This window comes from Polypterus senegalus, chromosome 13 (assembly GCF_016835505.1).
Source record: "Polypterus senegalus isolate Bchr_013 chromosome 13, ASM1683550v1, whole genome shotgun sequence".
Taxonomy (NCBI): Eukaryota; Metazoa; Chordata; class Cladistia; order Polypteriformes; family Polypteridae; genus Polypterus; species Polypterus senegalus.
This window is the reverse complement of record NC_053166.1, coordinates 145,015,386-145,037,175: the sequence shown is the minus strand read 5'-3', so window position 1 is coordinate 145,037,175 and position 21,790 is coordinate 145,015,386. Positions and strand designations below refer to the sequence as shown.

At 38.0% G+C, this 21,790-nt stretch overlaps 1 protein-coding gene across 3 annotated transcripts in view; it reads left to right on the top strand.

Moving 5' to 3' along the window:
• arhgdig (Rho GDP dissociation inhibitor (GDI) gamma) overlaps positions 1–21,790 on the top strand; it is a 93,650-nt gene that overhangs the window by 66,540 nt on the left and 5,320 nt on the right. For all 3 annotated transcript variants that reach the window (XM_039774539.1, XM_039774538.1, XM_039774537.1), the window contains exons 2-4: positions 8,184–8,351; positions 13,891–13,974; positions 19,169–19,245. In XM_039774539.1, coding sequence (XP_039630473.1) covers positions 8,189–8,351; positions 13,891–13,974; positions 19,169–19,245 — 324 coding nt within the window. In that variant the 5' untranslated portion in view covers positions 8,184–8,188. The remainder of the gene's footprint in view (positions 1–8,183; positions 8,352–13,890; positions 13,975–19,168; positions 19,246–21,790) is intronic.

Here is a 21,790-nt window from a genome sequence, read left to right as displayed (position 1 = left end):
CATGACCCTGAGCTAGATCAAGAAGGACTGACGGCTGATTAGATATTTTGGGGTTACTGGAAGGCGACATCCATAATAAAGCCCCCCACACACAGACATATGGACACATTGCAGTAGTGAGAGCTCAGTACTTGGATACTGGGTGTTATAACATTGAGACAAACAAGTGAAGTCAAACAAATGACCTTCTTATGGTATGTAGATCAGGTTTTTCAGGTCATTTTTGTTCTTTTGCTTTCTTAGCATTTTCCCTGAAAACACTCGATTGACTGTGGCTGGCAAGGCACTTTTTAAAGATCTTGAGTTTCAAGAAGTCCTTTTCCTCAGAGAAGTGTCTTTCTTTCTTTCTTTCTCTTTCTTTCTCTTTCTTTCTTTCTCTTTCTTTCTCTTTCTTTCTTTCTTTCTTTCTTTCTCTTTCTTTCTTTCCTTCCTGATCGGCAGATGCTATCAGTGCACTTTGTGATGTTCAGTGGCATTGATAACAATCTTGGTCCTTGGCAGATGCTCTGCCTGTCTACGTCTAATGGGCTTTTTTGAAATAATGGCCTTTGAAAAATTGTATTGATCAAATCTGGCTTGCTTTTAAAAGCACAATCATCCTCTTATGGAATTACATTTTCGTCCACTTTAAAGGCGAAAGTAGTCCTCAGAAGCTGAGAACAAATATTTTGTTTTTTTGGTGGAATTCTTGCATGTGCTATGATGTAGCTTGGTGAAGTGCCTTTTGAATTGATTCAATTTTAATTAGGCATATGTTGTTGCAAAATGGGAAAAAATGAGGAAAAAACAAGTCAGTTGTGCTTTTCTGTATAGTGCCTTCCACAGTGTCTTAAAGTGCTTTCCAAATGATCCTTTTATGTACATAAATAAGAGTTGAATGTTAAAAGCAACAAGACACGGTGACCTCAAGACAAATTTTAAATATTCACATTTTGGTTTTTATTCTTTTCATTTGATTTTTATTTCTGAAATTCTTTCATCTGTTTGAGTACAGTTTTTTTTTGTTCAGGTTGCTTAGACAAAATGAAGAAAATCTTTTCATATTTTTTAATGTAATTTGTCCTGAAGTTTTTATTTTTTGAACATTAAAGCAGTCTAGATGAGAACAGGCCATTCAGCCCAACAAAGGTAGCTGGTCTTATCCATTAATTCTTTCAAAAAATCATCAAGCTAAGTTTGAGGGTCCCTAAAGTCTACCACACTACTTGGTAATTTATTCTAGGTGTTTATGGTTCTCTGTATGAAGAAAATGATCCCAATATTTGTGTCTCCAGCTGTGTCCCCGTGTTCTTGATGAATTCATTTTAAAATTAAACCATTTAGTTATGTCATCTATTAATCTTCTTTTGCTTTAACTCGGCTCTTTTAATCTTTCATTATAACTCATCTCTTGTAGCCCTGGAATCAGCCTTGTTGCTCTTCTCTGGACTTTTTCTAGCGCTGTTATGTCTTTTTTGAAACATGGAGACCAAACCTGCACACAGAACCCCAGATGAAGCCTCACCAGTGTGTTATAAAGATTGATCATAACCTCCTTAGTCTTGTACTCTTCACATCAGGGCGCTATATAACCTGACATTCTGTTAGCCTTCTTAATGGCTTCTGAACACTGCCTAATTTTAATTAGGCATACTGTATGTTATGGCACGGTGGCGCTGTGGGTAGTAGTGCTGCTGCCTCGCAGTAAGGAGACCCGAGTTCACTTCCCAGGTTCTTCCTGCGTGGAGTTTGCATGTTGTCCCCGTGTCTGTGTGGGTTTCCTCCGGGCACTCCGATTTCCTCCCACAATCCAAAGACATGCAGGTTAGGTGCATTGGCGATTCTAAATTGTCCTTAGTGTGTGCTTGGTGTGTGTGTGCCCTGAGGTGGGCTTGCACCATGTCCGAGGCTTGTTTCCTGCCTTGCACCCTGTGTTGGCTGGGACTGGCTCCAGCAGACCCCCGTGACCCTATGTTAGGATATAGAGGGTTGGATAATGGATGGATATATTGTTGCAAAATTGGGGGAAAAAAAGAGGAAAAACAGATCAGTTGTGCTTTTATATATAGTGCCTTTCACAGTGTCTTAAAGTGGCTTTCCAAATTATCCTTTTATGTACATAAGAGTTGAATGTTAAAAGCAACAAGACAGGGTGACATCAAGACAAATTTTAAATATTTACATTTTGTTATTTTTACAGTGTAAAATGAAACCACATACAAGTATTTATTACAGCTTTATTTTCTCAAGTCAAAGATATAATAGCAAAATTAGACATATGTAAATGAAAGACCTGTGTGTGTGTGTGTGTGTGTGTGTGTGTGTGTGTGTGTGTGTGTGTATGGAACAGTCTGCTCTGCTCACACACAACCACAGCCACTAGATGGCGCTTGCTTGCACCTCACTTCTCACTATGAAAGACCTGTGTGCAGTAAACACCATCGCACAACAACAACGTCGTGCTAATGACACAGATGAAGAAACACAATGTTGAAATGAAGCAAATGCCGCGACTCAACAACATGCAAGTGAAACGCCTTAGCAACAGGGCAAGGCTTATTTTTCACTATACACATTGTCTATGTGGTGGTATTTTTCTCGACACAGATATTAATAGGACTCCTATGGCAGTAATACGGCTAAGATATGGTATTGCCAGTGTCTTCTTATGAAAGCTAGCGGGCCAACAAGCATAGGTGGGTCCTCATCCTCTGCCCTGGGTAATTCTTAAGAGTTACCTGATGCCTCTCTAAGTGTACAAATATAGTAAAACTACTAGGGAGTCTTCAGGTTGTTTTATGTCCTGAAGACTGCATGCAGTTAGTAATAAATTAAAAATCAAGAATCACTGAGATTGATAAAGAGATCACCAAAGCAATCCCTTTAAACTCAGTCAGATGTAACTAATCACCTTCTCCATTGCACACAGCTAATCGGCCTCCACCTATGATCCATTGTAATCATTTTGATTCATTCGGCCATTCCTGGAGAATTCCATTGCTTGGTAGTACGACTGAAAGCACGCAATTGACTGTGGCTGGCAAAGCATTTTCTAAAGATCTTGGGCATAAAGATGTGGACAGGCACAAGTCAGGAGATAGATATAAAAAGATTTCAGAAGCTTTATCAGTCCCTAGGAGCACAGTACAAATCCCTAGTTAAGAAGTAAAGTGTTTGGTGCTACTGGGACCCTCCCCAGATCTGACCATCCCTCCAAACTGGATAGATGAAACTGGTCAGACAAGCTACCAAGAGGCCAACAGCAACTTTGAAGGAGTTACAGGACTTCTACAGGATTTATGGCGAAGAGTGGTCATTGTGTGCATGTGACGACAATATCAGAAGTGCTCCACAAATGAGGCTTGTATGGGAGGGCTGCAAGAAAAAAGCCACTCCACAGAAAAGGCCGCATCAAGTCTCGTTTGAGCTTCACCAAAGTGCACCTTGAAGATTGAGGCCAAGTGGAAAAAGGTTATGATGGTCAAACGAGACCAAAATCAAACTATTTGGCCTCCACACCCAATGATACACCTGGCAGAGAGCTAATACAGGTCACCATCCAAGACACACCATAGCTACGGGAAAGCATGGAGGTGATAGCATTGTATTGTGGGGGTCTTTCTCTGCAGCAGGGACTGGGACAATTGTCAGGGTAGAAGCAAAAATGGATGAGATAGTATACCATCAAATTTCTGAAGAAAACATGTTGCCTTGTGCCAAAAAGTTGAAGAAGGTTCGCCTTTCATCATGACAATGACCTCAAGTGCACAGCAAAGTTGTCCATAAAGTGGCTGGAGGAGAAAAAGGTGAATTTCATTGCATGGCCTTGTCAGAGCCCAGACTTAAACCCTATTGAAAATCTCTGGAATTTGTGGAAGTTTTCAGTCTGCCAATGGTTACCATCCAATTTGACTGAGCTTGAACAGTTGTGTGAAGATGAGTGGGCAAATATCGTACAGTCTAGATGTGCAAAGCTGGTCCAGGAGAATCCCAACAGACTCACGACTGTGATTAAAGAGAAAGGTGGTTCCACAAAGTACTGGCACAGAGGGGTGATCCTTTATCAATTCAAACTTTATCCGTTATTACTTTTTCTTATACTAAGTATAGGGAAATATAGGAATCGTGAAAAAAATTTGATGAATCTTGATGTGTTAGACCTTCCCGAGTCGGAAAATACCATTTTTGAAATTGTGAGCCTGTGTGTAAACACTATAACTCAAAAGTGCTTTGACGTAGGTCAGTGAGAGTTTGTACACCTGCTTTATATCAAAAATAAGAAATCCTCAACTATTAGGCCACATCTGGCAACCAGAAGTTGTACTTTAACTGGATACTTTCACAAATTTTCAAGCAAACCATGGTTATAATTACAGATAGATGATTCACATTTTGTATAGATATTTACAATGATAAAAAGCAAACGATATTTACATTTGAGAAAAATTACTCAACCGGAAGTAGTATTTTATTTAAACAACCATTTGAATTTTTTCTATCATGGATATTAAAAACCTTATTGAATATAATACAAATTCTTTCAATAACTATTATTACATTTATTTTAATTTATACATCATCAGTTTAAAAATTACGTGTAAACATTGAACATGCCATGTAAATATAAAAATGTAATGGGAACGATAAGCTGCTACGTCCCTGTCGTGTTATAATACATTTAATTTTATGATATATATTTTTATCATTTCTGCCATCATTATTATAATTAAATGTAGCTAAAATGTAGTTTTACCTATTGCAACAAATATTATATAATACTAACACTTTTTCTATGTTTTTAGGTGACTGTAACTCTTTTTACTTTGCACGTAATCGAAGTAATGCATATGTAATCATGAAAATAGTCCACCACCATTTTCAACCTCCCTAAGTGCAAAAATATTATTTTTATATAAAGTTTGATTATAAATAGAGATAAATAATTGTGTATCAATACCATTAGTTAGTTATGATGTGAAACAGAGATATGATATTTGAGAAATATTGTGCAACTGGAAGCGGTTCTGATGACACTTTCTCAGTATACGAGAAAGTCGAGGGGAGCACACTCCAGAAGTTTTATGTATTTATTATTTTTCAAAATTGTTGCTGTTATATTTTTGACTTGAATGTTTTAAGGTTGCATTGAGTAAAGTTGAAAAAAATATTTTTGTGTGTGTTTTCATTTTAGGCTGTAAAGCAACAAAACGTGAATATTTTCAAAGGGGGTGATTCTTTGTTTTTCTATACCCACTGTGCTAAATGTTTAAATTCTATGTTAATTCAGCAGGCAGTAGCTGGTTGCTGTGTTTTTGCCACAGATAAATTGCATGAAGGTCCTTTATAATTTGGTGTTTCTCTCCTTGTGTTCATTTACCTGAAGTATATATTTTGTTGTGCTTCATTCTTCATGAGGAATTGCATAGGCTGCATAAACACTACTACATTTTTATTAAATAAAAAAAGAAAAGCTACATTTTGAAACCAAAGAAATTTCTGTCCATACTAGCGTTACCACAATGTTTACAAAAGTATTTCTTTCCACACTAAAACGACCAAAAACGCATATGACGTCGCCATTTACCAACACACTTTACAGAAAAATCCTTTAAGAGACAGCAATATCACCAGCCATGGGATTTATTGTATAAAACTTAGTGACCGATAAAGAAGTTGTACTTTAACTGGATACTTTCACAAATTTTCAAGCAAACCATGGTTATAATTACAGATAGATGATTCACATTTTGTATAGATATTTACAATGATAAAAAGCAAACGATATTTACATTTGAGAAAAATTACTCAACCGGAAGTAGTATTTTATTTAAACAACCATTTGAATTTTTTCTATCATGGATATTAAAAACCTTATTGAATATAATACAAATTCTTTCAATAACTATTATTACATTTATTTTAATTTATACATCATCAGTTTAAAAATTACGTGTAAACATTGAACATGCCATGTAAATATAAAAATGTAATGGGAACGATAAGCTGCTACGTCCCTGTCGTGTTATAATACATTTAATTTTATGATATATATTTTTATCATTTCTGCCATCATTATTATAATTAAATGTAGCTAAAATGTAGTTTTACCTATTGCAACAAATATTATATAATACTAACACTTTTTCTATGTTTTTAGGTGACTGTAACTCTTTTTACTTTTGCACGTAATCGAAGTAATGCATATGTAATCATGAAAATAGTCCACCACCATTTTCAACCTCCCTAAGTGCAAAAATATTATTTTTATATAAAGTTTGATTATAAATAGAGATAAATAATTGTGTATCAATACCATTAGTTAGTTATGATGTGAAACAGAGATATGATATTTGAGAAATATTGTGCAACTGGAAGCGGTTCTGATGACACTTTCTCAGTATACGAGAAAGTCGAGGGGAGCACACTCCAGAAGTTTTATGTATTTATTATTTTTCAAAATTGTTGCTGTTATATTTTTGACTTGAATGTTTTAAGGTTGCATTGAGTAAAGTTGAAAAAAATATTTTTGTGTGTGTTTTCATTTTAGGCTGTAAAGCAACAAAACGTGAATATTTTCAAAGGGGGTGATTCTTTGTTTTTCTATACCCACTGTGCTAAATGTTTAAATTCTATGTTAATTCGCAGGCAGTAGCTGGTTGCTGTGTTTTTGCCACAGATAAATTGCATGAAGGTCCTTTATAATTTGGTGTTTCTCTCCTTGTGTTCATTTACCTGAAGTATATATTTTGTTGTGCTTCATTCTTCATGAGGAATTGCATAGGCTGCATAAACACTACTACATTTTTATTAAATAAAAAAAGAAAAGCTACATTTTGAAACCAAAGAAATTTCTGTCCATACTAGCGTTACCACAATGTTTACAAAAGTATTTCTTTCCACACTAAAACGACCAAAAACGCATATGACGTCGCCATTTACCAACACACTTTACAGAAAAATCCTTTAAGAGACAGCAATATCACCAGCCATGGGATTTATTGTATAAAACTTAGTGACCGATAAATTATTTGCCATTTGTACACATACAGTATGTAGTATTCAAACTGTACAAAACACAGTTAAGCTGTATACAGGTAAAGAACACAAGTGACATGGAAAGCAGCTCCTTTACATTTTTCTTCCATTAAGGGTTGACCAGTCAGGGAATTAGATGTTGAAATTTACAGGATCCTTTCGGGAAGGGCTGCTTAATAAGCATGAAGAAATCGGATGAAGTCATTTGTAAAACTGTCCATGCTGCAACACTGAGGCTGATTTTTCCGAAGTATATGACTCTGGAGGGCGTTTTTAAATATCCTGTGTTTTCAGGGGTTGAAAATGCCAAGGTAGTGTGGACAAAAGGCAACAACAGAGACTTATTTTCCCCAGGGGACAAATGAAGTTCTATCTGTCTATCGATGGATCGTCTGTGACTTTAAACAAAGATGTAGTAGTGTGGATGGGGCCGTAGACCACCTTCTACCTGGGCTTCATTCTCTATGATGAATTGCATGAATTACTCTAATCTTTCTATTTTGTTATTGCAATTAATCACATCAATGACCTACTTGTGATCAATCCTAGATAGTGAAATACTTCAACTACCTTATACCTCTTTTCTATTCCCTGTGTTTTGAAGTCTATAAGCTGCTTATACTTGTGGTTATTTGCCTGTGATAAAACACACAAAGGTTCTTCAGCTGGAGCTTGAGTGAGTAATATGAAGTGCTATACTGTATATTTGTTCTTTATTGTTTACAGTAAAACCAAACCATATCTTTGCCTTTTATGACTATACTGGTGCTTTATTGCCTGAGATGAATAATGCAATGTATCTTATACTTAATTTATTATAAGCAATGAAATATGTGGGAGGCAGCTTGCACTCATGTTTCATTCTCTGTTATAGAGTAAATGAAGCACCATACACAGTACTTGATCTAAATTCTCTTTGATGGAAAATATTAACTTCCTTCTGCCTGTACTTCACTTCCTATGACAATGGATTAGCTTATGTTACATTCCATGAGATGAATTACATTAAGTACCTTATTTAAGTGTTTCATTACCTATGATACATTATATGATCTTCCCTATATTTCTGCTATACTGACTATGATGAATTACACAATGTATATAATACTGCATTATGCAAAAAAAATGAGTTTTGGTCATAGTTTAGTGACCCACACCTTCTCTTCCAGACTTCATGGCAGACAAAGAAGCAGACGTGCACGAAATTGACGAAGCTGACGTCAACTACCAGCCTCCAGCCCAGAAGTCCCTGCAGGAAATCCAAGAACTAGATAAAGATGACGAAAGCCTGAATAAGTATAAGAAGGCATTGCTTGGCTCAGGACCTGTGGAGATAGGTAAGGGAAAAATGAAAAGAAAACAAGAAAAGGTGTAGATAGATAGATACTTTATTAGCATTTGCCAGTACTCCCAGGAGACATGCGAGACGAGACGTGAACAACAAAGGGAGCAATTACAAGGGCAAGATCTTGAGCCGCCGAGGGAGGATGACTGCATGTCTGCAGGAGGACAGCCTCACCTCACTGTACCAAGCTTGTTTACAAGCCTGTATTTCCTGTGATTTATTATTTGTTCCAATTTTCTTAGTTTTTACATTTTTAGTTCCAAGTGCAATTTTTCACTATTTTAATATTTTTCTCTTTTGTAGGTTATTTTTGCTTTGCTTGTGTGTGTCTGTGTGTTTTGTATGTATGTATGCATGTATATAAAGTATGTGTATGTATGTAATGTATGTGTGTATATATAATATAATATAATAAACAAGACTTCACACCCAGTAAAACCCCCCCCCCATAATTTTTATATATATATATATATATATATATATATATATATATATATATATATATATATATATATATATATATATATATATATATATATATATATATATATATATATATATATATATATATATATATATATATATATATATATATATATATATATATATATATATATATATATATATATATATATATATATATATATATATATACAGTGTTAATGCTAGAGGTGCACCATCTGTTGGAATGACAAATGCAGTGCATATGTCTCTGTTATGTGCCGATTAGATTAAATTAGACCAGAACTGTGTTTGTCCTTGGGGGAAATTTGGCTTTTTACAGAAGCTCTTTAAATAAATAAATACATAAATAGGTAGCTAAATATATATACACACACACTATGGTCTGAACACACACCAGGATTTGTAAAAGCAGTGTTAATATTTGTGATATGCCATCTGCTGAAATGATGAAGGAAATGCATTTTATTACTAAAGTATTTGATGTGCCATCTTTTGGACTGGCAGAGACATAGCAACCGAACGGCCAAACACAGACTGACACACAAACTGTTATATCCCTACTTTAATGAAATTATATAATAAAATATAACCTATATATATATATATATATCTCCATCCATCCATTATCCAACCTGCTATATCCTAACTACAGGGTCACTGGGGTCTGGTGGAGCCAATCCCAGCCAACACAGGACTCAAGGCAGGAAACAAACCCCAAGCAGGGCATCAGCCCACTGCAGGGCACACACACATACACACACAAGCACCCACTAGGGACAATTTAGAATCGCCAATGCACCTAACCTGCATGTCTTTGGACTGTGGGAGGAAACTGGAGCACCCGGAGGAAACCCACGCAGACACGGAGAGATCTCACGCAGTATATATATATATACACACACATACATACTAGGGGGATTTACCCCTTGCTCACTTCGCTCGCCAACCCCCCTACCTGCGCTACTCGCCAGCAACTTCACGTCTCTGCCGCTCACGTATGTGGATTTCACTTTCACCAAACAACAAATCTTTTGATTCTCGTGGATACGCCTCTTCATTGTGAAGAAACACTACTTTTCCCTGATGGCAACATGAATTAGATGCTCTACAAGTCTCCGACTTAAAGTTTAAATCCAAGCAATATATTCGATCTCTTTTTGCTGTTCTGTTATTTAACCAAGTAATAATTTCCATTTGTTTGTGCTAATGCGATCTTTACTATCATTTTTTTTGAGACTTTCAAATTTTAGTACTTTCATTATCTCTGACCTGCTCTGTATGTGTATCGCGCCAATGGTTCTGAAGTCTTTACAACGTTCTACTTTGTCACCTACTCTTTGTGCTTTATTTCCGGTCCCGGGTGTGGTTAAATCTCTTGGCACAAAGCCTCGTCTCACGGGACATGAAAGTGTCTCTCTGAGAAAGTCACGTCTCGTCTCTCTTCCCAAGATTTTTTCACTTTTATATAATATATATAAAGTCAACATAACTGATTAAACATCAGCCTAGGGGCTGTTTAGGAACAAGTGCTACAGGACAAGGTTAAAAAATTGATCGGAACAAAATACAAGAAAGTTGTAATTCTTAAGTTACGAACATCTAAGAGTTAGAGATTTACCACACAAGAAACACTTCAGTCACTTCTTAAGCACATTGAAGGAGCCAGAATTTCAAATGGAAGTGGGTGGCTCATTCCACCAGCCAGGAGCTACATATGACAAGAGTATGGACCATGATCTGATATGTGACAATGCCTACATAATAAATGCAATGACAGAAATGTATCCGTGTGTGACATTTCAGAGGACAGATGTGTTCGCATTACAGTTAGATATAAGTCACTTGTAGTTATGAATGTGAACTGTCAAGATCATTAAAATTGATTTGAGCAATGAGACTTGTAATGTAAACATAGCACAATATTTTCTCCAAAATAGTTAATCTCTTATATTCTTGAATTTAAAATTAGTTTAATGACAGCATGGCAATATCTTGGATAATATTAGATGGGATTAAAAGAGTGTAATGATGATGATGATAATATTAAAAAATCTTTATATTTATTTAACACTTTTCTTGCTACTCAAAGCACTTTAGTAAGTAGGGAGCCACATCAACCACCACTAATGTGTAGCATCCACCTGGTTGTTGTGACGAAAGCCATTTTTGCACTAGTACACTTGCCACACATGAGCTGTTATGTGGTGAAGTTGAGATTGAGAGAGAGCCAATTAGAGAAGGGGATGATTAGGGGTCCAGAATAAAAAGACCTTGGTGGGCAATTTAGCTAGGGCATTCGGATGCATCCTCCTCTTTACAAAGAATGCCCAGGGATCTTTAATGACCACAGAGAGTCAGGACCTCGATTTTACGTCTCATCTAAAGGTTGGCACCTTTTACACAGCGTGGTGGCCCTGTCATTACACTGGGGTATTGGGATCCACATTCAGAGCACAGGGTAAGCAAACATGCTTAGCTTTAGGTGGATTACCTGTTCTGAAGTTCACGTAGTATGGCTGCAAATGAATCAGATGTAATATCCTATATCACACGAGTTGCTAGAAGAATTATTTTGCTCAGCTAGAAGAATCCTAACCCACCCTCTGCATCAATCAATGGCAAAGCAATATTCTTTATTAGTTCAAATCATAAAAATCAAATTCTCTGTTTTCGAGGAACAGAACTTGGCAAGAACTCATTAATGTAATTCTAAAGTAAACCTACCAAACCTGGGCTCCACCTTTTTTCCTTTTACTTGCTGCATTATCCTGCACAAAAAGCCATTTGAGACGGTGCTCTCTAGTCGTGTGTAGCTGGTGGGGTTTAAATGCAGCATTCCATGGATTGTTTCCAAAAACACACTATTGTACTTGCTATGTTATTCATTTGTTTTGAATTGTGTTCTTTTTTTTTTTTTGTTTCCAAATAAAGGGATTAAAAAAGAGAAAGAGAAATAAAACACAAATGCATTTTTCTGAATTGGGGTCAAGGCCTTCTCTCCATGACTGACTGCTTCAGGTTAGCAAGTGATGAGCCATTAATGCGTAACTGGGCAAACTCAACACCACTTGGGGATAGAAAGAAATGAAAACCTTCAAGAAACTAGTGTCAACCAGTCAATCTTTGTAAAGTTTAAAGTCGTTTTTATTTGTTGTTTGTGACAAGTGCCTCGGAATTCTTATTCAAGCTTGTTTTCTCAGTAATGGATTAAAAAGCGTACTGTACCTGTGAAATTGTGATAGATTGCCTGGGGCACAGGAGGCCACTATAGGAACAAGGACAGTGGCTTGTTAATTGACTGGAGACTGGAGAACCCCCAATGTTATGGCCATTAGGAGGGAGTATCTGCCATGATTGTAGAGGATGCCTCAGAAGGAGATTATCCAGACTAACAATCTTAGTGAAGTACCATGGAGGTTCTAGCAAGACCTTTTATGGATTCATTAAGGCCAAAAAGTGGCATCTGAAGTGTCCCACATGGGGCAACATTTAAAAATAAAAGATTGTGATGGACCTCTTGTTTGTCAAATTTCCTTTAACTAGTAGCTAATCTGTCCTAAAATCTTATCCAGATACTTCTTAACTATTCAAGGTTTCTGCTTCAACTATGTTCCTCAATATTTGTTCCTGAGCCCCACGAATCTTTGCATAAAGAAGTGCTTCCTAACTTCAGTCCTAGATGTGCTTCCCCTTAATTTCCACTGATGTCCTTGAGCATGTGAAGAATTCTGCAGAATCTACTTTATTAATGCCTTTGAGAATTTCAAAGGCCTAGATTAGGACCCCTAGCAGTCTCCTCTGCTTAGGAGTAAACATGTTTAATTCTCCAAGTCTGTCAGAGGTAGGACATGTCCTTAGTACTGGGATGGTCCTGGTTGCTCTCCTCTGGACAGCTTCAAGTGCTGCTATGTCTTTATTGTAATGTGGTGACCAGAACTGCACACAGTACTCCACTGACATCTGGTTTATGAGCATCTGCAGATATGAGTGTGGTGGTTCTTCACATTTCAACCTCAAAATTGGCTTAGTCCTATACATATGTGTATGCACATGGCCAATACTACATTCACCAGGACTCAATTGTCATCTCCTCTACACTTGTGAACTTTGGAATAAAGATTTTAAATAGCAGCGCAGGGTGAGTCCCAAGCAATGGTCGGCAGCCATCATCCAGTGTTTTTTGCCAGTGTGGACTTAAAATTGGGAAATAAACTCAGTTTTGATTTAGTTACTGACAATTCTTTTTTCCTCTGAACATTTTGTGAAAATATATTGTTCTATTTGAAGTACTGTCCCTGCATATTTTTCAACATTGTTATCAACTTTTGACAGAGACAGCGGCCAACTGATATTTATTTTTCTTGCCCTTAAGCCATTCCAAATGAATGGTGATTTGGTGAGAATAGGAAATATCTGTTTTACAATCTAGCTGGTGTATCCTGAATCCTTGCTTTTTCTTTTTCTATTATGCAGATGTGGTCTCAGTCATGCATTATATTGTCTGAGCATAAAATCCCTAGATTTATATTCAATAGTTTGTACAATATAACCTAACATTTTATTTGCCTGCACATTGCTCAGATGATGAAAATGTTGTGTCAACATCAACCCCTAAATCCTTTTTAGAGATCGCTTTGTTCAGAACAGTGTCTCTCATCTTGTATTTGTAATTGATGTTCCTTTTGCCAATGTGTAGCACTTTATGCTTTTCTTTGTTAAAATACATTTTCCAAATAATCTCACAGCTCCATCCAAGTCTTTTTGAATTGTTTTTGCTGCCTCCTCAGTGTCTGTCATTCCTCCAAGTCTAGCTTCACCTGTGAATTTCACAAGTTTTTATTAACTTTACCGGAATGTCATTAATATAAATCAGAAAAAGTAGCTGACCTAGGGCAGACCCCCTGAGGGACTCCACTGATGACCAGCACATAGGTATTTAGCTCAAACATATTGAAGGGATTCTGTCCTTTTTATGGTTAATTTGAACAAGTAGCCTTACTGGAGGGCCTGCTGGGAGTTCAACATTCATCAGAACTGTTTCTTTTTTCTCCATGTTTCTTATGCAGATCCTTCTGCCCCAAATGTTCAGGTGACACGTCTGACTTTGGTGTGTAATGCGGCCCCTGGACCTATTACGATGGATCTAACAGGTAAAATGTGATACATGTGATTCCCAGTTCATCTCACATTAAGCATCATTAGATTGTCAGCTTTGCTTATTTTGTTTTTTTTTTTTTATTTGGGACATCAAAGATGGCACCCAGAGGCACAGTGGCCAGCTCCAAGTTCTGAGTGCTTAAATCCTGTCCATGTCCCAATTTTTTCTATGTATGTGCTGTTTTATTACGTTTGGGTACTCAAGTTTTGTTTTGTTGCCATATCCCGAAGATCTGCACGCCAAGATAATTGGCCGTTCTGTTTTACTGCACTCCATCAAAGGCTTATTCCTAATTCCCCGGTTTGTGTTTCAAGCCATGAGCCAAAACCATCCTTGTAATGAGGATAGGCTGCGAGGATTCACACGTCATTGATTATGTTGAACGTCTGGACCCGATACAAGCACCGATACAAAATTCATTGAATGTTTCCTGAATTATTTGAAGAATGTTTCAAATCCTTGATGTTCCACATGATGGCACTTGATTTCACTTTTGGCATCTCTATTTGGTCATGTTTGCTTAGAATTGCCTTTTAGGCAACTTTTTTGCCTATTTCTGTTCTTTTGAGTATTTTGCTTGTATTTTTCTATTCTATCAATAAATGGTTCATTAGAAAAGATTCTGCAGCCTTTTCTGTGTACAAAGATCAATGGTCATCCATTTTTTGTGGAGCTTTAGGGCAGATTTTGGGACATTTTAAGTTTGTTCTTGAGGATAAAATCCCTTTTGAGGCTGCAAAGCATGAGGAAGGCCACTGGAATTGGGATTAAGACTCATTGGGGTAAAGCCTTTTTTAGGTAGGGCAAGTGAGGCCTGACCTAGCCGGTAAAGATTTTTTTGAAGCTAATGGAGGCCTTGCGTCTTTTTGCTGTGTCTCGGATTCCCATCCACAAGAGATGCCATCAAGCTGCTAAAAGCAATGGCACAAAAATTAAAAAAGGGAACCGAAGAAGGCAACATTGGAGGGAATGGCCAATGCTGTGCCAAGGCGCTAGAAGTGCATGTTACCCAACAGATGCCATGGGTGTTAGGAGAAGGTTGGGAGACTGCAGCACATGTGCCCAGTTTAAGAGAGCAGGACCTTGTAATTGGGAAAGACTTGGCCAGAAATGGCCTTGGGATGAGGTTTAAGTTCACTTTGAGCCCATAAACTCCCAAAGTCTATTGATGGAGAGGTGAATTTAGACAGAGATTGAAGAAGGTAGAGACAGGTGGCAGCTTTGGGAATACTTTGTACTACATTAGTGGGCAAGTGAAAAAACCCCACCATGTAGAGCATAATAGACTGGGGTCAATAGCCAGTATAGTTAGGCCCACAGGGATTACATTGTTTGTTGCATTCTACTCTATTTGTCATTTTGCGTTCCACTCGTTGTATCTCCCTTATGTCATTTGTGGGGAAAAAAACAAATATATGTTGGCCGCCTTCTTCACATCATTCAGGGTTAATAGATTAATATAATACAGGAGTGCCATACCTGGAAAGTACTGCACATATGGCCCTTCAAGCACTGGATTCTGTTTTTTGTTTTTGTTGCTTTTTAGATGTTCTGTGGCTTCCCTTGACTCGGCATTTAAAAAGTTGGTTTTCAAAACAAACAAGTGGCTAGAAGACATGTAATTCATTCTGTATACATTGGCTGAAGCATTTTTAGACCAACAAATCTACATACAGTATACCTAAACATGCCCTTCCAACTGATGGTTTTTCTCTTCACATTTTGCTTCCATGATGCTAACTCTCAGCCCATCTGACCAGTCTGGGTGCAACAATACTTTCTAAATAGCTGACTTTGGCCACTGTGCCTCAGGGCCAGCTCTAACAGAGTTATCACACTAGATCTCCAGCAATAAGCTGTCTGGTGACATTGGGTTTAAGAGCATCTGCAGATATGGGTGGGGTGGTTCTTCACATTTCAAACTCATAATTGGCTTAGTCCTATACATATGTGTATGCATGTGGCCAATACTACATTCACCAGGACTCGGTTGTCATCTCCTCTACACTTGTGAACTTTGGAATGAAGATTTTAAATAGCAGCGCAGGGTGAGTCCCAAGAAATGGTTGGCAGCCATCATCCGGAGCTTTTTGCCAGTGTGGACTTGAAATTGTGAAATAGACTCAATTTTGATTTAGTTACTGACAATTCTTTTCTTTTTTTTCTCTAAACATTTGGTGAGAATATATTAAGTTCACTTTGAAGTACACTGTCCCTGCATATTTTTCAACATTGTTATCAACTTGTGACAGAGACAGCGGCCAACTGTTATTTATTCTTCTTGCCCTGAAGCCATTCCAAACAAATGCATTTGGTGAGAATAGGAAATACCTGTTTTCCCTTCTAGCTGGTGTATCCTGAATCGTCGCTTTTTCTTTTTCTATTATGCATCCAATTATCCTGTATCAAACTGTCAGGAGATAAAGGCTGATCAAAGAGTGAAGAGCAATTCATGAAATCTCCCACGGGTTCGTTCTTTTTTCATCTATCTTTTCAAACATGATAGCTTGACAGCTTTTTGCATTTTTTCCTTCACTTCAAAGTCTCACATGTTGGTTTTGTGCACACTCATGTACTCAGATGTGTGGCTATTGTCTTGATTTTTTTCGAGTTTGCTCACATTTCTTGGGAGCTGTAATGTGTAAGTTATGCAAAAATTCATAAACAAAAATTATGGTGCAGAATAAAACAATGGAATAGTGATGTATATTAGCCAGTCTTCCCTTACTATATTTAAGACTTGATGGCAACCCTCCAAATTGTCCAAGCAGATTCCTCAGAAGGACTGAATACACAGATCTCAGTTTTTGGATTTTGTAATTTCTACTATATCTACTATATAATAAAACACCTTTTTTTACAGTTACTAAAGATGAATGTAGAACAACTTGTGTGCAATACTGTAATGCCAACCAGTATTGAAATATCACTTAAGTAATTGATGGAGGGAGAGTTGCAATTTGTGCAAATCATTTTGCATATTATGAACCTATTTTGCCATTTTTGTTTCTCTTGTTTTAATGCATAATGTCCTTAGAACTAATGGCAATGGTTCTTAAACTAAGTCGAGGATATGTTTGTTAGGATTGCCACATGATTGTGTAGTAAAATTAGTCAAGTTTGTCCAGGCGTGAATTTTGTGCCAATTAGCATACCACCCTCTATTTACCGTTTTATTTTTGCAGTAGTATGTAGTTTAAGATGTAGCCTATAAACAACACTGCTGACACCTCACAAAATGCTTTCATTTCAGTCTGTCATTTTATAACCCATCCAGTCCTCAACAGGGCCACAGGGAATGCTGGAGTGTTTTTCAGAAAACATATGGAGCAAGATGGGAACAAACCCTGAACAGGCACACACACACAACCTACCCACACACTAAGGCCAGTTTAACATGGCCAATCCATCTAACTTGCACGAGTTTGGATTGTAGGAGGAAACTGAAGCACCCAGAGGAAACCCATGCAGACATGGAGAGAACATCAACCACCACACAGGGAGGACCCGGGACATGAACCCAGGCCTCCTTACTGTGAGGCGGCAGCGCTACCACTATGCCTCCATGCTGCCCACTTTCATTTCAGTAGTACAAAAATATAATTAATATTTCTCACGACACCAGCCTGAGAAACAGTCAAACTGCGATGACTGACAAGCAAAGGCACTTATAAGAGAGGGGAACAGGCAAGCTTGTGAAGTGAAGGGACTGCAGTGCTACTTGGAAATGTTGTTAGTAAAATAATGGATTAGGCACAAAGATGTGACAATCTTTAAGGTGTTGTGTGGTAGAAAATATGGTGGAGATACAGTATACAGCATATAGAAGTGGGACTGTTTTATTCAAAATTAAGTTTCAGTGGTCATACACCACTGATTGGGGCCTCATCAATTGTTTGCTGTTATCAAACATCGAAAACAGCAAATACATCAAATCTCCAGTTAATCTGTAATTGAAGTGCAAAGAAAATGTATTATGCCTCGGTGAGGACAAATTCCTTCTCATGGCAATTGATCATCCATTCATCCATCCATCATCCAACCCGCTATATCCTAACTACATAGTCTTGGGGGGTCTGCTGTCCCCAATCCCCATCAACACAGGGCGCAAGGCAGGAAACAAACCCCGGGCAGGGTGCCAGCCCACTTCAGGGCACACACCCACACATCGCCAATGCACCTAACCTGCATGTATTTGGAGTGTGGGAGGAAACCCACGCAGACATGGGGAGAACATGCAAACTCCATGCAGGGAGGACCCGGGAAGTGAACCCAGGCCTCCTTACTGCGAGGCAGCAGCGCTACCCACTGCGCCACTGTGCCGTCCAGCAATTGACTAAAATTTTTATAACCTATAACCAATTGATAGTGTAAATAATGTGTTTGTTGGACCGTAGAGAATTGTAAGAACAGCATAAAATATGATAAAGGTGTGACAAGCAGTAGAGCGGACTTCAGCATTGAGCATGACGCCAACTGGCAACCGAACATTTCAAACTGGACTGTTCTCCAGGTTGTTCATCAAATTTCTCCAGTGTAAAATACAAATAGCTCATTAATATTTTAGGAATAATTTAGCTACATGATTCAATTGTTTTTACTCAGTTTATCGAATTGTTAATTGAAGACTGGGATAGGCTGAACAATTTGCAAACTCACTTAGAAGAATGAATGAATAGATGCCATTTACTTACAAATAAATACTTTTGTAAATACTTTTTTGTAGTACTGCATTTAATATTAATTTTTCACCTACTTTATTCCTTATCTTGTGCCATAAGTTAAGTATCTAAGTTAAGTGACCATCCTTTCAGAAATAGTCACATCCTCATCCTGCACTCGTTATAAAGAAATAATTGATTTCTCTCAGCTTTACTAAATATTACACTAAGCATTTGCACCAGCAGTGATATACCTCGTGAACTTATTTCCTGTTTTTAATAATAATTACATTTTTATAAACGGTATGTTTGTTTTCCACTTTTCTCTTTTAATAATATTCATGTGAGATGTATGCATTATTTTATTTGTCTATGCATAGGTTAGATGTCATTACAGTAACAATCCTATCCTTAGCTCCCAGTTTGGTATCAGTTTTCACATTTGGGTCCTGAGACTAAAAAGTTGAAGAACCCTGACTTATGATACCATGATGGCACCAGTCAATGTTTTTTCTCTCCCTGCAGGAGACCTTGAAGCTTTGAAGAAGGAGAACTTTGTGTTAAAGGAGGGGGTTGAGTACAGAGTGAAAATCCACTTCAAGGTTAGTGCTGCTGCTTGATGTTCATCCATTATTCAGTTATGCTGATATGCTAGAAGTTACCAATGATATTATGAAAATTTGAATTTTGATGGGAATCTCCAGAGCACTAAGAAGGAATTATGAGGGGAAAAAAAAACAAAACTTGTGAAAAATGGAAAGCAGTTCTTTATATCCACCGTATCCATCGCTCTATCTTTTATTTGTACTTTCTTTATTCATTTAATGGCTGCTAGTAGAGCCCTTCTCAGAAGTATCAGGTACAATGCAAGAAAAAAAAAAACAAGCTTTGGATAAGATGTCACTCCATATAATGCCTGAAAAATCCAGGGCTATTCAAAATGAAAGAGCAGATTTCAAAAATTTATTTCAAACAAATTGTATAAGACAGAAACACATTCCACACATCAAGGAAAGTTCAAAGTTTGGTCCTTGAGGCTGAATGCCCTCAACACGACCAGCACGTGTAGTGTGACAAATATCAAAACGCTACACCATTTCTTGCCACACATTAGTCAACTGGTCCCTAGTTACTGAATTCACAGCTTCCTCAATTCGATGCCGCAAATCTTGAAGATTAGCGGGCATAGGTGGGACAAACACTCTTTCTTTAATGTACCCCCACAGATAAAAATTGCAAGGGGTAAGGTCTGGAGACATGGGAGTCCATAGACGATGAGCAAGATCTTGTTGTCCACCTCTTCCAATCCATCATCCTGGAATGGTGTCGTTCAGGTAACTCCGGACCTCCAAGTGGAAATGCTACTATACTATAAATGAGAAATAGCGCTTGGATGGCATTCACTTGTACCTTTTAGGTGGGCTTTTAAACTTTGAACTTTCCTCTATCCGGTGATGTGCGGAATGTGTTTCTGTCTTATACAGTTTGTTTGAATACATTTTTGAAATCTGCTCTTTCATTTTGAATAGCCCTCTATATTGATGGGGAATGTTTGGTTGGCAGAGAGGAAAGAAGGACGTGAGGTAGGTGGCATGGCTGGAACAAAGCCAAATTTGAAAAAGGCATCAGTATTAACATTATGTGATCCTCTCTCTTTTATGCCACAAAGAGCTCCATAAGGAATTTGAGTAGTTTCTGTTTGGCACCCAAGTTTTTTCTTTTTTTTTTTAAAAAGTATTTCCTAGGTGGTGTTGTAGTGCCAGCTGAGACCACTAGGTGGGAGCATCCTAAGGCAAATTCAAATGCTTTAATGTGACCACAACCTGCCAGGCTGCATGAATTGCCTATAATTAATCAGTAAGATTGAATAAAAAAATAACATAAAATATAGACAATTGACCTTAAACTTGGAAGTCTAGTTGGAACAGATTCACAGGAAATTTGGAAATATACTGGAAGCTGTGGTTACAAATGCATACCTGCTATAGCATGGGGCCTGTCTTCGAAAAACTGACTGACTCAGTGGTGTGCTTTGAGTGTTGCCATCCAATTTTAGGTGCTTTTGGCATGAAATGTTTCACCGCAATTTTACTTTATATTGATTGACCATCTTAACTTTAACTTAACCGATAAATCTTATGTTTAAGCCAGATGACATTTAGGCTGTTTCTAGGGGTTGTGAACAAACAAAGCACCTTAAATCCAGAGGAACATCTATTAAAGAAGTCTTTCTCAATGTTTCTGCCCCTCTTCCCATGTAAATGATCTAAATGTCTTTTGTGACCTGTCAATGTGTCAATCCCACTCCCTACCCATAATGGAGAACTGAGCACAAACATCAGAGCGAAGTGGGGATTTCCACCTCGGTTAATGCCTCAGGTTGCAGTGGTCCACCTTGGTGGATTGAATGTGATTGTCAGAGCAGGGCTGGGAAATCAAGTGCTATCATTGGAGCAGAGACCTTCCACAGCCCACTACCATTGTAGCTGTAGCAACTCGCAACTCGGGTGGCAACCTGTGACCCAAAAGTGGGTTGTGACCCAGTGTTTGAGAAACACTGCAATACAGTCAATAGTGGGTCAAAACTGACTTGAAGGACATGGCAGTGTCCAAAAATGTGTAGCAGTTGTACAAAATTGCAACATTTGGAAAATGCTTTTCTGTTTGTAACTTTAGGTCTCTTTACAAAGACCCTTCATATTTCTGAGCTGTAATGGTGCCTTCTATGATGGTTGTATGAGTTGTGAGCAAACATCCATCCATTACCCAACCCACTATGTCCCAACTGCAGGGCCATGGGGGTCTGCTGGAGCCAGTCCCAGCCAACATAAGGAGCAAGGCAGGAAACAAACCCTGGGCAGGGCGCCAACCCACCGCAGGGCACACACACACACACACCAAGCACACACTAGGGGCAATTTAGGATCACCAATGTACCTAACCTGCATGTCTTTGCACTGTGGGAGGAAACCCACGCAGGCACGGGGAGAACATGCAAACTCCATGCAGGGAGGACCCAGGAAGCGAACCCAGGCCTCCTTACTGCGAGGCAGCAGTGCTACCCACTGCGCCACCGTGCCGACCTGTGAGCAAACAAACCGTCCTAAATAAAGAATAAAACTAAAGCATATGATGGGTCAAAATTGA